This window comes from Nuphar pumila, chromosome 5 (assembly GCF_984573655.1).
Source record: "Nuphar pumila chromosome 5, dmNupPumi1.hap1.1, whole genome shotgun sequence".
In the NCBI taxonomy this organism is placed as follows: Eukaryota; Viridiplantae; Streptophyta; class Magnoliopsida; order Nymphaeales; family Nymphaeaceae; genus Nuphar; species Nuphar pumila.
In genome coordinates, this window is record NC_143253.1 from 103,264,552 (window position 1) to 103,277,696 (window position 13,145).

General features: G+C 38.9%; 1 protein-coding gene across 2 annotated transcripts in view; it reads left to right on the top strand.

Moving 5' to 3' along the window:
* The first annotated feature begins 970 nt into the window (after positions 1–970).
* Positions 971–13,145, top strand: part of LOC149837965 (transcription factor VIP1-like) — a 32,140-nt gene continuing 19,965 nt past the window's right edge. Inside the window, exons 1-2 of one of the 2 annotated variants that reach the window (XM_090006292.1) lie at positions 971–1,669; positions 2,353–2,485. In XM_090006292.1, the coding sequence (XP_089862418.1) occupies positions 1,050–1,669; positions 2,353–2,485 (753 nt within the window). In that variant the 5' untranslated portion in view covers positions 971–1,049. The remainder of the gene's footprint in view (positions 1,670–2,352; positions 2,486–13,145) is intronic. The other variant, XM_090006291.1, reaches the window with a different exon arrangement.

The window sequence follows — 13,145 nt, forward strand, 5'->3', positions numbered from 1 at the left end:
AAATACTTTTAAATATCAAAATATAAAAAATAATTTTTTATTGATTAAGAAATCCAAATTTCAGTGTCATCATGTCCTTATTTTTATTTTTCAACAAATTTTCCAACTTACCTGTTGAACTCATGTCACGGGCCGGGTCGCACCCATATTTTTGCAAACTAGATATGAATTTGTATGGCCATTATTTTAAAATGGTTAATAAATTTTCATTATTTTTAGTAATATTTTAATAAAAAAATTGTAAATAATAAAAATAAATTTCATTGATTAAAAAACTAAAATTCCACGTCCTCCTACCTCATTTTTGAAAAAAAAAATCGAACTTTGTTGATCTTAAAACCCCGTGGCCTCGTATCCACTTATCTTTGTGACATAGATACTCTACCAAACCACTTAGTAGCTTTATATATCTATACCATTGTTACTACATCGGCTATATATAACGCGATATATCACCAGTCAATCCAAAGCTTATAAATTTATAAAAAATAGGAACTACGATATATCACACGTGGAATAAAAAATTTTTTCCATGTATTTTGTTATTCTTTTGAAAATTTAACCTTTTTTTTTTGGGGTTGTGTCGTATCTAGATTCGTGTCCATATCAGAGTGGCGAGATCTTGAAGTTAAGAGTCATGTTAGAAGGTCGAATCCGGGTACTGCTGATACAGGCAGGAGTTCAGATCAGGTCATGTCGCAAAACACAAAGTTTTTGTGTTTTGAAATCACCACCGTCCATGGTCTTCATCACTGCCATTCAATGTAAAACAATGGGGCCCACTAAAATGCTGATGTAATACTAGCATAAAGATGACGGTCTTCATTCCAAACCTGATCTGACCACTTGCTTCAGTCGCGACGGATGGCAAGTCCACCATCTGTGGGACTCACCTACGCGTCCTCTTCAATCACTGAATTGAAATAAAATGGGCGAAAGCGACTCTCTCTCTCTCTCTCTCTCTCAAATACAAGAGCAAGAAGACGAGGAATAGAAAAAGTTGAGGATTAGGAACCGTCTCCGGCGGTGGATCTCAACTTTCCGACGTCATGGAGCCGGAATATTCGGGCGTGGCTGCCGGGAGGTTCTTAACCGGAAACAATTCCGGCCGCGACGCCCTCGATCAGATGCCGGAGACCCCGCAGCGATGCTCCCACCGGCGAGCCCACTCGGAGATTGCCTTCCGGCTGCCGGACGACTTTCTCTTCGACGTCGACGGCGATTTCTCCTTCATCGACGTCCCTTCTCTCTCCGAGGACAACAATTCCGGCGATGGAGGGGCCTTCCCAGCCCTCATGGACACCGGGAAGTCGCCGGAGCCCCGCGCCGGGATCAAAGAAAAGGCGCCACCTCTCGTCGGCGGTAGTGGAGGTGAAGGAGGAGGAGGAGGAGGAAGAAGAGGGGGTTTGCACATGCGGAGCTTTTCCATGGACGAGGCGTTCCTGGATGACCTAGGGTTCCATCCGGGGCCTGCGGAGAACGGGGGGCAGGCCGACCTCCAGCCCGAGACCGGCCGGAGACCGCAGCACCGGCGGGCCGGGTCGGTCGACGGGTGTCTGGGCGCTTCTTCGGTTGCGGCGGCGGTGGAGTCGCTGGTGGATGCCAAGAAGCTCATGTCCGCCGATAAGCTTGCCGAGCTCTCTCTGATCGATCCCAAGAGGGCTAAGAGGCTCGTCCTCCCTTTGTTTCCCCTTTTCCGATTCATTTTTTTCTTTCTTGGTTCTTCGAGCTTTTGCTTTTGGAAAGCTTAATTAATTCTCTTTGATTGCTGGCTGCTTGATTTGCAATTCACTATGTCTTATCTTCCGTCTGTCTTTAGCAACTTTCAAAGATTCTCTCACTGAGGCAGATTTACCCTGATTTTCATTGAATTATGTTTATTGCTTTTGTTACCATATAGTGATCACCACCACCACCATTGTTTTCATAAATTAGCCCCAAAAAAGTCCCCGAATTTTCATAAAAATTCAAAATTTCCGTATCACCTTAATCATGGTTGCTGCTACTGTTATTTTTGTATAATTAGTAGTACTAGTTGCTACATCACGATTGTGGTTATTTTATTGCAAAATATCATTTTCTTTCTGTCATTTTTTCTTCAAGATGATTTTTCTAAATATTTTGGAATGTGAATTATTTATTTTTTCAGTTACTTATGTGATTGGTATGGGGAGGAACAGGGTTTGTGGTTTGTTTTTCTTTAGTGCAGTTTTGAGATACATGGTGATGTTTTGGGAGTGGTGGTTATGAGTGTTTTTCGATGAGGATTTCTGCTGAGATGATTTTGTAATTTGTATTGCTTATAATTTCCTTTTTACTTTAGCTGATTTCTTCGGATGTTTCATTTTGTAGGGTTCTTTCGAACCGGCAATCTGCAGCCCGGTCAAAGGAGCGGAAGATACGTTATACAAGTGAGCTGGAGAGGAAGGTGCAGACGCTTCAGACGGAGGCCACCACTTTGTCAGCACAGCTTACCTTGCTTCAGGTATACAGAATGCAGCGGCTTCATGTGGCTTTTCTTGCTTTATGACTGTTCTAAAATATTATTTTGGGGGTGAGGGCGGTCGGGGAATTGCTGTTTAGTAGCATTATTATCAATAATTTGTGAATTGAATATGACAAATGGCTTTAATGTTTCCCGAGAAATAGATGCTCGTTAGGGTAGCTAGCAAACAGAGGCATTCAAACATTGGGATAATGCTTTTAACAATGAAAGTGAAGTCAAATAAGGTTTTTTGTTTTACATACAAATTCTGCAGCGCATAAAAGACTTGGAAAGAAAACAGTAACACTAAGTATTAGAGAGGTGTAGTGAATTTAAAAGACAGCCAAGGATATAAAGCATTTGAAAATAGGAGAGTAAATTAATGGTCACCATATATATATATATGTGTGTGTGTGTGTGTGTGAATAAGAGCATTTTATCTCTAAATGCATTCAAATGCTTTTGAGTTTATGGTATGAATGTTTGTCTGCTTTGCATGTTTCATTATAGGTTGCAAAATAAGTTTATTTTGTTGGAAGGTTGTTTTGGCTTTGCCATTATTTTTATGGCTTTCTCGATGGAAATTTCTTGGAATGAGATCAGTTGAAAGTGGTTTTCATTAACTGTAAGATGGTCACAAACCACAATCTTAACTGAAAAAAACATTTTTCTCCCTTAGATTGAAGGTTTCTGTCGACCTTGATGCAACTCCTCCCATTATTTTGATGCCTGATGCCAAGTTGTGTTTCAGGTGCGTGGACGTAGTTCCACCCATTAATTAGTTTCATGAGGGCCCTCTTTGGAGCTATGTCACATGGGTGCGAGTGCGACACTTTAAAAAACCTTGGGTGCGGGGGTGCGACAGGGCAAAAATGTAAAAAATTATTATATATATATATATATATATAATTTTGAAGTTTTAACAGTTAACATTGTCATAATATCATTCATCATGCATGAAATATATCAACCTAAATATCAATCAAATAAGTAAAGCAATTACATAAATCAACCTAAATATTAATCAAATAAGTAAAGCAGAAAAGAACTAAATTACATACCAAAAGAGGTGTCGCTGCAGGACCATGAATAATTACATAAATGACGATAAAGTAATGGATCTTAATAATTTTCTTCATCATCATCAAATGCATCATTAGAAAGAATATTGAGCTCAGTTAAATCCATGTTTGTCATGTTGAAATCATGCTCTCCCTCGAAGTCACACTCTTCTGGGTTTACATCCTAAAATTTGGATGTTCCTTGTTTGCGTTACAAACCCAATTTGAAAATGTTAAATACGAGTATATTTAAATGAAAAATTAAGAAATAATCAAATAACTAAGAGAAAAAATTAGTACCTGTACTCATCATTGGTTCGCGAAAGTAGTCGAAGATTTGAATGAACATATATTAAATCCTCTGCACGCTTGCTGGTGAGTTTGTTTCCCTTCATATTGTGGATTTGAGAATATGTGCTCCAATTTCTTTTACAACAAGATGAACTAGCAGGTTGCGATAGCAATCTTAATGAAAGACGCTAGAAAAGAAGTGTTTCTGATCCAAATATTGACCACCATATGATAGGATCTATATTATCCTCCTCTCTCGCGAATAATGTTGGTCCATATAATCTCGAAGATGAAAATTTTTCAAACTCTTGTGTGACTTGATTTAAAAGATATGCATCTGAAAAAAGTCTTATCATACACATATTTCTATGTCTTGATAGCTCTGAAGGGACACGACCAATACCACCTGCCCGCCACTTATTTGCATAATATTTTGGGTTAAGAGAATGTGCCATGCAATGCAAATGAGTGTTGCTCTTATCCCATCTTTTGATTAAAATTGAATGAATATGGTTAAAAAATTCTGAATCATCCAATGCAAGATTTTTTTCTTCATGCTTGAAAACTACAACTTGTATTTTTTCAATCATATTATCCCACATTTCATAAACTCTGTGAAACATGTGCTCATCCTTATCAACTTCTCTTAACATTTCCTAAATAGGTTGTGTAAATTGAAGAAAATATACCACTCTATCCAAAAACTCATCATCAACAATGAATTTCTTAATTTTTTGAGCCTTGATATCATCATCAGCACGATAGAATGTTCAATTTTCATTAGTCACCATGCAAACTAAAACTTTCTTCATTTTTTTAATCTCTTCACCATCACAATGATGGACGCAAAACGTGTTTCAGCGACCTTTAACAATTTCAAGTTAGAATGCCTATTAAATATAGCATTAGCACGATGGTGGTTAACAACAAAATTCTTAATGCTTTTGATATTTCTTTCTAAATCTTCAATCCATGAACATAAAGCATATGCTTGTGAATTTTCTTCTTCTTTGGGGTTACAGATGCTCTTTAGGGCCAGATTTAAGCTGTGTGCTACACAGGGAGTCCAAAAAATATGAGGGTACTCACTCTCCAAACTCAACGCTGCACTTTTACAAACTGGAACGTTGTCTGTAATGATTTGTACCACTTTCTGATCACCCACTTCTTTTATGACTTTTATAAACAACACCTTCAAATACTATGCATTTTTATATTCCCCAGATGCATCAACTGCTTTCAAGAATATTGGGCCACTAAGCGAACAAACAATGAAATTGATCAGTGGACGCCTTTGAATAGTTGTCCATCCATCAAAAATAATAGAAACTCCATTTTGCTCCCATGAATATTTTTTAATCTCCAGCAACCTCTCCATATTTGCCCTCTCTTCTGCAAGAAGTGTGGTTCGTAGTTTTTTCTGAACTTGGAGGCACATAGCCACTCAAATTACAATTTGCCAAAAATGTTACTAAATCCTTCCAATAAGAATTTATAGCCGTATTAAATGGGAGGAAACTAGAATAAAAGTACCTCCCTACTTTTCTATCCATATCCTCCCTTCCATATGTATTGAATGTTGCATGTATCGTTCCTTTACCTCCTACATTGACTTTTTTTTTTTGAGCATCTTCTTGGTGGCTTCCAAATGACACACCAATTGCACAAGAATCACTCATTGTCTTTCTCTTTTCATATTTTTCTTGTATTTTCTTGTATTGTATTCGCATTGCCTCGTCAACTTTTCTGCATCCTGAAATGCCATGTCCTGGTGTCTTCAACAAATGAGCCTTCACTCTTGTGTAAGACCCAACAAAATCTCTTTCACAGAGCTTGCATCGAAATTTCTTGTTTCCACCACCCCCTTCTCCAGTTTTTGCAAGTTTATCTACATGTACCCATAGTGGCCCCACATTACCACTTCCATTACAACTATCAGTAAAATTAGCAGCAGAACTCATACATGGGGATGAGGATGACGCAAGTCCTTTCCCTTTATCCATCATTTTTATCCTAAAAACAAAAAAAATTATATTAAAATCAATTATGCAGACAATCAAGATTTATAATATCGACTCCAGCTCTCAGCTCTCCTGCCGAAAATAGGGAGCGGCTTGGCCCCTCCCCTGAAATCAGAGGGAGCATGGAGGGGCGCTTGGCCCCTCCCCTGCCGAAAACAGGGAGGGTCTCGCCCTCTCCCCTGAAATCAGAGGGAGCAGGGAGGGGGGCTCGGCCCCTCCCTTGAAATCAGAGGGAGCAGGGAGGGGGGCTCGGCCCCTCCCCTGCCGACAACAAGAGAGCGAGAGGGAGCATGGAGGGGGGCTCGACCCCTCCCTTGAAATCAGAGGGAGCAGGGTGGGGGGCTCGGCCCCTCCCCTGCCGAAAACAGGGAGGGTCTCGGCCCCTCCCCTGAAATCAGAGGGAGCAGGGAGGGTGGCTCGGCCCCTCCCCTGCCGACAACAAGAGAGCGAGAGGGAGCAGGGGGGCTCAGCCCCTCCCCTGTCGACCCAACAAGAGAGCGAGAGAGAGCAGGGAGGGGGGGGGGGCTCAACCACTCCCCTGCCAAGAGAGCGAGAGGGTACCTGCGACGAGGGAGAGGAGGAGGTGGCGTCGGGATCCCCTGCAAGATGTCAGGAGGAGAGGAGGCGAGTGAGAGAGCGGAGCTGTGCGGGAGAAGAGAGGAGAGGATTAGGGCAAAAAAATTTTGCCCTAATCCTCTTTCGCAGCCCCTTTTGATCGGGCAATAGATTTTTTTTTACGTTAAAAAATTGGATGAAAACGACCCTGGGTGTGTTGACTGCACCCAAGGTCGTGTCGATCACACGCGCACCCGCGTCGCATCGCGTCGGCGCGGGTGCGTCACCTGCTTTGCCGAGTCCCTGTGACTTAGCTTTGGAGGCAGCTAAAGTTCATGAAATTAAGGCGGTTACTCACAAGACCTCTTTCTAATGCATTACCGTCCAAATGCCTCTCAGTGAGAAGTGCAGCTGGGGATGTGTTACCGATGTGCAGAATGTGAGTGGTCGGGTTTAGAGGTCATGATACTTGCATAGTGAAACTTCTGAATGATTAAAAGTTTCAGAGCTGAACATGTTCAATTTGATAATTGTTTTTCAATTTGGCTATTATTTTTTAGTTTCAAGTTCCAAATCCTGCCTTTCAGGATCCATTTCAATTGAACAGAGGATCTCTTTTTTTCATACATGAAATAATATGCCATTCAGATCCTGTCAATCTTGTTTCCCATATTCATAATCTTTATGTTGCTTGGGTTCATCTTTATACCTTTTTTATTTTGTTTTCCATTTTTCCTCACATTTATCATCATGTGGACCAATTGATGCAAGGATTGGCAAAACCTTCTCATGACAACACTGTAAGGAAACAAGTGGAAATACAATAGAAAAACCACAAAGGATAAACTAGGAACAACAAAGAGTGTACAATAACTAGACAATAGGGAGAACAATCACAAAGGCACAATTAGTGCACACGAGCCACTCTGGGCACACACAGCACATAAAAAATATGTATTTTCACTAAGAAAATGCTTTCGAGAATACGAGAGGGAGTGCCTTTAAATAGGTACTCCAAGACACAAGGGGGTTGTCCGAACTAGCCTTTAAATAGGCACGCCAACCAGGTGCCGCACCCGCGTCGGCGCGACGCAACGCAGGTTTACGTGCAGGTGCGACACCCAGTGCGGTTAACCCGACCCTAGGTGCAGTCAACACAACCAAGGTCATTTTTGTCCAGTTTTTAGACTAATTTTTTTTTTGCCCGATGAAATGGGATGCGGAGGGGAGGATTATGGATTTTTTTTTTGCCCTAATCCTCCCGACCTCTCCTCTTGAAGCCGATGCCGATCAACCTCTTCGTTGGACCCCGCCGCTGCCGACCGCTTCGTCGGACCTCTCCTCCTCAGGTACTCTCTCTCGTTTCTGACTCCCTTTGCTCTCCTTTTCGACCCCTCCCCTGCACAAAGAGGGGGCTCGGCCCCTCCCCTGCCAACAGGGAGCACAGGGAGGGGGCTCGACCCCTCCCCTGCACAAAGAGGACGTAGGGAGGGGTTTCGGCCCCTCCCCTGCACAAAGAGGACGTAGGGAGGGGTTTCGGCCCCTCCCCTGCCAACAGGGAGTGTAGGGAGGGGGCTCGACCCCTCCCCTGCACAAAGAGGGTGCAAGGAGGGGGCTCGACCTCTTCCCTGCACAAAGAGCTACACTTCTTGCAGAAGAGAGGGCAAATGTTGAGAGATTGTTAGAAATTAAAAATATTCATGAGAGAAAAATGGAGTTTCCATTGTTTCTGATGGGTGGACAAATATTCAAAGGCGTTCACTAATCAATTTCATTGCTTCTTCGCTTAGTGACTTAGTATTCTTGAAAGCAGTTGATGCATCAGGGGAATATAAAAATGCTAAGTATTTAAAAGGGGTTGTTTATAGAAGTAATAAAAGATGTGGGTGATCAGAAAGTAGTACAAATCATCACAGACAATGCTCTAGTTTGTAAAAGTCCAGCATTGAGTTTAGAGAGTGAGTATCCTCGTATTTTTTGGACTCCCTGTGTAGCACACAACTTGAATTTGGCCCTCAAGAGCATTTGCAACCCCAAAGAAGAAGAAAATTCACCAACATATGCTCTATGTTCATGGATTGAAGAATTAGAAAAAAATGTCAAAAGCATTAGGAATTTTGTTGTCAACTATCATCATGTTAATGTTATATTTAATAGGCATTCTAACATGAAATTGTTGGTTGCTGAAATACGTTTTGCGTCTATCATTGTGATGATGAAGATGATTAAGGAAATGAAGAATGCTTTGGTTAGCATGGTGACTAATGAGAATTGAACATTTTATCTTGCTGATGATGATGTCAAGGCTCAAGAAATTAAGAAATTTATTGTTGATGATGAGTTTTGGGACAAGGTCGTATATTTCCTTCAATTTACTCAACCTATTTGGGAAATGTTGAGAGAAGTTGATAAGGATGAGCCCATGCTTCACAAAGTTTATGAAATATGAGATAATATGATTGAAAAAATACAAGTTGTAGTTTTTAAGAATGAAGGAAAAAATCCTGCATTGAATGATTCAAAATTTTTTGAACCGTATTCATTCAGTTTTAGTCAGAAGATGGGATAAGAGCAACACTCCTTTGCATTGCATGCCACATTCTCTTAATTCAAAATATTATGCAAAAAAGTGACAGGAAGGTGGTATTGGTCGTGTCCCTCCAAATTTAGACCCAAAGCTATCAAGGCATAAAAATATGTGTATGAATCAAGAATCACATATTCTAAATCAAGTTACACGAGAGTTTGAAAATTTTGCATCTTCAAGATTATAAGGACAAACATTACTCGCGAGAGAGGAGGATAATATAAATCTTATTACATGGTGGTTAACATTTGGATTAGAAACACCTCTTCTCGAACGTCTTTCATTGAGATTGCTATCCCAGCCTGCTAGTTCATCATGTTGTAAAAGAAATTGAAGCACATATTCTCAAATCCACAACATGAAAAGAAACAAACTCACGAAGATTTAATATATGTTCATTCAAATCTTTGAGTAATTTCGCGAACCAATGATGAATACAGGTACTAATTTGTTATCTTAGTTATTTAACTATTTCTTAGTTTTTTCATTTAAATATACTTGTATTTAACATTTTCAAATTGGGTTTGTAATACAGATAAGGATCATCCAAATTTTAAGATGTAAACCCAGAAGAGTGTGACTTAGAGGAAGAGCATGATTTCAACATTATAAACATAGATTTATCTGAGCCCAGTCTTCTTTCTACCGATGCATTTGATGATGAAGAAGAAAAATATTAGGATCTATTACCTCATTGTCATATACGTTGTGTAGGATATATTTTTGGTATGTAATTATGCATTTTTTGTTTCTTTTGTTAGTATATTATATAGTTTACTTTTTTTCTGCTTTACTTGTTTGATTGTTTTTATAATTGTGGTGTTGGTTTTTATGATGTAGAATAGAATTGTAGATTGTTAATTTGATTTACTGCATGCATGATGATGAATTGATTTGATGATATTGTGATAATTGTTTTTTATTTCATTAGTGTTAATGTTGTTAACTGTTAAAACTTAAAAATTATATATATATATATATATATATATATATATATATATATATATATATATATATATATATATATATATAAATTTTTTTTGCCGCACCCCCGCACCCATACGCATACCCATGTGACATAGTATTCATCTTTTATTTGCCTTTTTGGCATCATCCATTTGTGGATTTGTGTATGCACTTAAAGTGCTTGTTTGTTCTTTTTGTTTTTGTCCATTGTTGGACTTATAAGTATTCTACACTTTGTTATTAGTGATTCGGCTTACTTCATTACACCTTCATCCCTGTTGTCAGCAATTCCTTCTCTCAACTTGGCCCGTTGGAGATTTACAAGCTAGTCAATTTTATACCAACAATTCATTGTCATTTTTGGGTGATTGTATTTCAAATTGAAATCTGCTGCTATTTGAAATATTAAAATTTCGATGCCTTCAATGTTTCTTTGCCATTGATTTGGTTGAAGGATATTTCCTTCAAATTATTGATTTAGGTGTTAAAATGTATCTCTCTTTATGTAAATATTTACATATATATATAAAGAGAGATACATATACATATATACATCACGTATATATGTATATGTATCTATCTATCTATATATATATAAATATATATGTTTCTTTTTTTCTTGTAAAACCCACAAGGGTATTTTAGTCATTTCTCTTCCTTTTGCGCATATTCATAATTATGAATATGTTGTAATTCTTTTTGCTTTTTTACTTTTCTTCTTTTCTTTTTTCTTTTCCCTTTTTTGTCTTTTTTTTCTTTTATTTCTTTGTTGACTCAAAGTCAACCTTGGAGGGCTCAACACTAGCTGTTGAGCCTCTCCAACGGTTAGAATTCTAACCGTTGGAGGGGCTCCAACAGCTAGTGGAGCCCCTCCAAGGCTCCTTTTTCTTCTTATAAATAGGGGAGTTCCCCCTTTGTAAACTTCACTTCTTGGAGCTTTTGTTCTCCATTCTTCTCAATAAAATTCTTTATATTTTGTATGCCTTTGTGCATTTGAGTTTCTTTATTGTACCTTTGTGTACATTTGTTCTAAGTGTTATCGTGCATTTGTGCACATTGGTGGTGTTGTGCTTATCACACACTTTATCTCTTTTTTTGAGATATTTTCACATGGTATCAGAGCTAGGCTTAAAGGAAAAGAAGATCGTGCTCTTTTCTCTCTTCGTTGGAGTACCTCGAAAAGCGTGCCATAAAGTTGTGGTGGTTGGAGTGAAGACTCGGCTCTTCATTCTATATTTTAGAAGCTTCCTACATCAAGAAGGGACTCATTTTGCATTGTAGTACGCATTTGTTTCTCTTTGTATCCTCTCTAATGGGCGAAAAGGATTCTCACTTCTCTCTTGGCTTCAAATTGAATGAAACGAATTATCATGTATGCGCCGGGAATATGGAGGCCCATATAAAAGGTAAGGGTCTTTGGGGATATGTTCAAGGAACTATTCCTGAACCCGAACAAAAAATTACTACCCTTGAGAGAGGGGAGATCAAGGTTCTTGAGGGAGAAGAAAAAGAAAAGGCTTTTGAAGATTACAATAAGAAGCATGGAGAGTGGGAAATGAAAAATTACAAAATACTCTCATGGTTCTTCTCTTCGGTTGAGACCAAAATTAATGCCAACATTATAAAGTTCAAAAAGGCATATCAAGTATGGGAATATCTTGAAAGAATGTATACCTCAAGAGATTTATCCCATAAATACTATCTCCAAAAGAAGGCTTTAACCTTTCAACAAGGAGAAATGTCCGTTAGAGAGTATTTCGCCGAGTTATCCACTATTTGGGATGAGCTTGCCCTCCAAGAACCTAAATGGAGTGGTGAGGCTATTGAATTGAGGGCCAAACAATTAGAAGATGATCATTTCTTTAACTTTTTAAATGGGCTTAGACCCGAGTTTGAACAAACTAGATCCTCTCTCTTATCTTCCTTCTCTTCCCCCTCCTTTGGAAGATGTGCTTACCAAATTAAGTGGAGAAGAAACTAGATTGGGAATGAATAAAACCAATCTAAGTGTGTTGGCCGTTCCCTCTAAAGATGAGGATGAGGGTGCTTATGTCGTCTCAAGATTGGGGAATAATGTTAAAACCTATAAACCCCCTCATTTTAACAAAAATCAAGGAGGAAGAGAAAATGGTGGGCATTATGGAAGAAGAGATTATAGTAAGATCATATGCCATTTTTGCAAAGAACCGGGTCACATTAAACCGGTATGCCCTAAATGGAAGAAGATGGTGGCTATGTCTACTACTTTCCAATCAACCAAGGAGGAATGGCCTTCTACTTCCAATCATGCTACTTTGTCTCTCAATCAAATCATGGAAGCTCTTCAACCACTCCTCAAGGGATCCGTTTCCGGAGCCGCCATGACCACCTTCTCTCTTCCCGGTAAGACTCTTTGGCTCTTAGACTCGGGTGCATCCTTTCATATGACTTCAAATGTTTTTTCACTTTCTAAATACTCAAAAAATTTGTCACCCTCTTTTGTCTCCACCGCGGATGGGGCTTCTCTTGAAATAAAAGGAATTGGTGATTTTGAAACACAAGGTTTTTCTATTCCAAAAGTTAGATTTATACCAAAACTAAATTTAAATTTGCTTTTCGTCTCTCAACTATCGGATCATGGGTGTGATATCAAATTCTCATCAAATAAATGTTGGATACAGGATCGCCGGTCCGGGAAGTTGATTGGGGAAGGCTCTAGGAAGGGAGATCTTTATCTCATGAAATTTCTTCAAATTCCAAAAACCTCTTTTTGTAATGTTGCCCAACATAAGGATATAAATGTTTGGCATAAACGCTTTGGGCATCCAAATATTGTCAAGCTTTCGTATTTACATTTTGCTAAAACCTTATGTAAAGACAATTTCAATTGTAATGATTGTATTCTTGGAAAAATGAGAAGCTTACCTTTTGGACAAAGAACTATGTTTTCAACTAAGCCTTTCGAAATTGTGCATTCGAATGTTTGGGGACCGACACCCGTTGTGTCTAAGGGAGGTTTTTCGTATTATGTTATTTATGTAGATGATTTCTCAAGGTATAGTTGGATATACTTCCTCAAACATAAAGATGAGGTTTTCTCTACTTTTAAGGTTTTTCACATGTTAATACAAAATCAATTCAATAGTAAATTACAAATTCTTAGAACCGATTCCGGGGGAGAATATCTCTCAAATGATTTC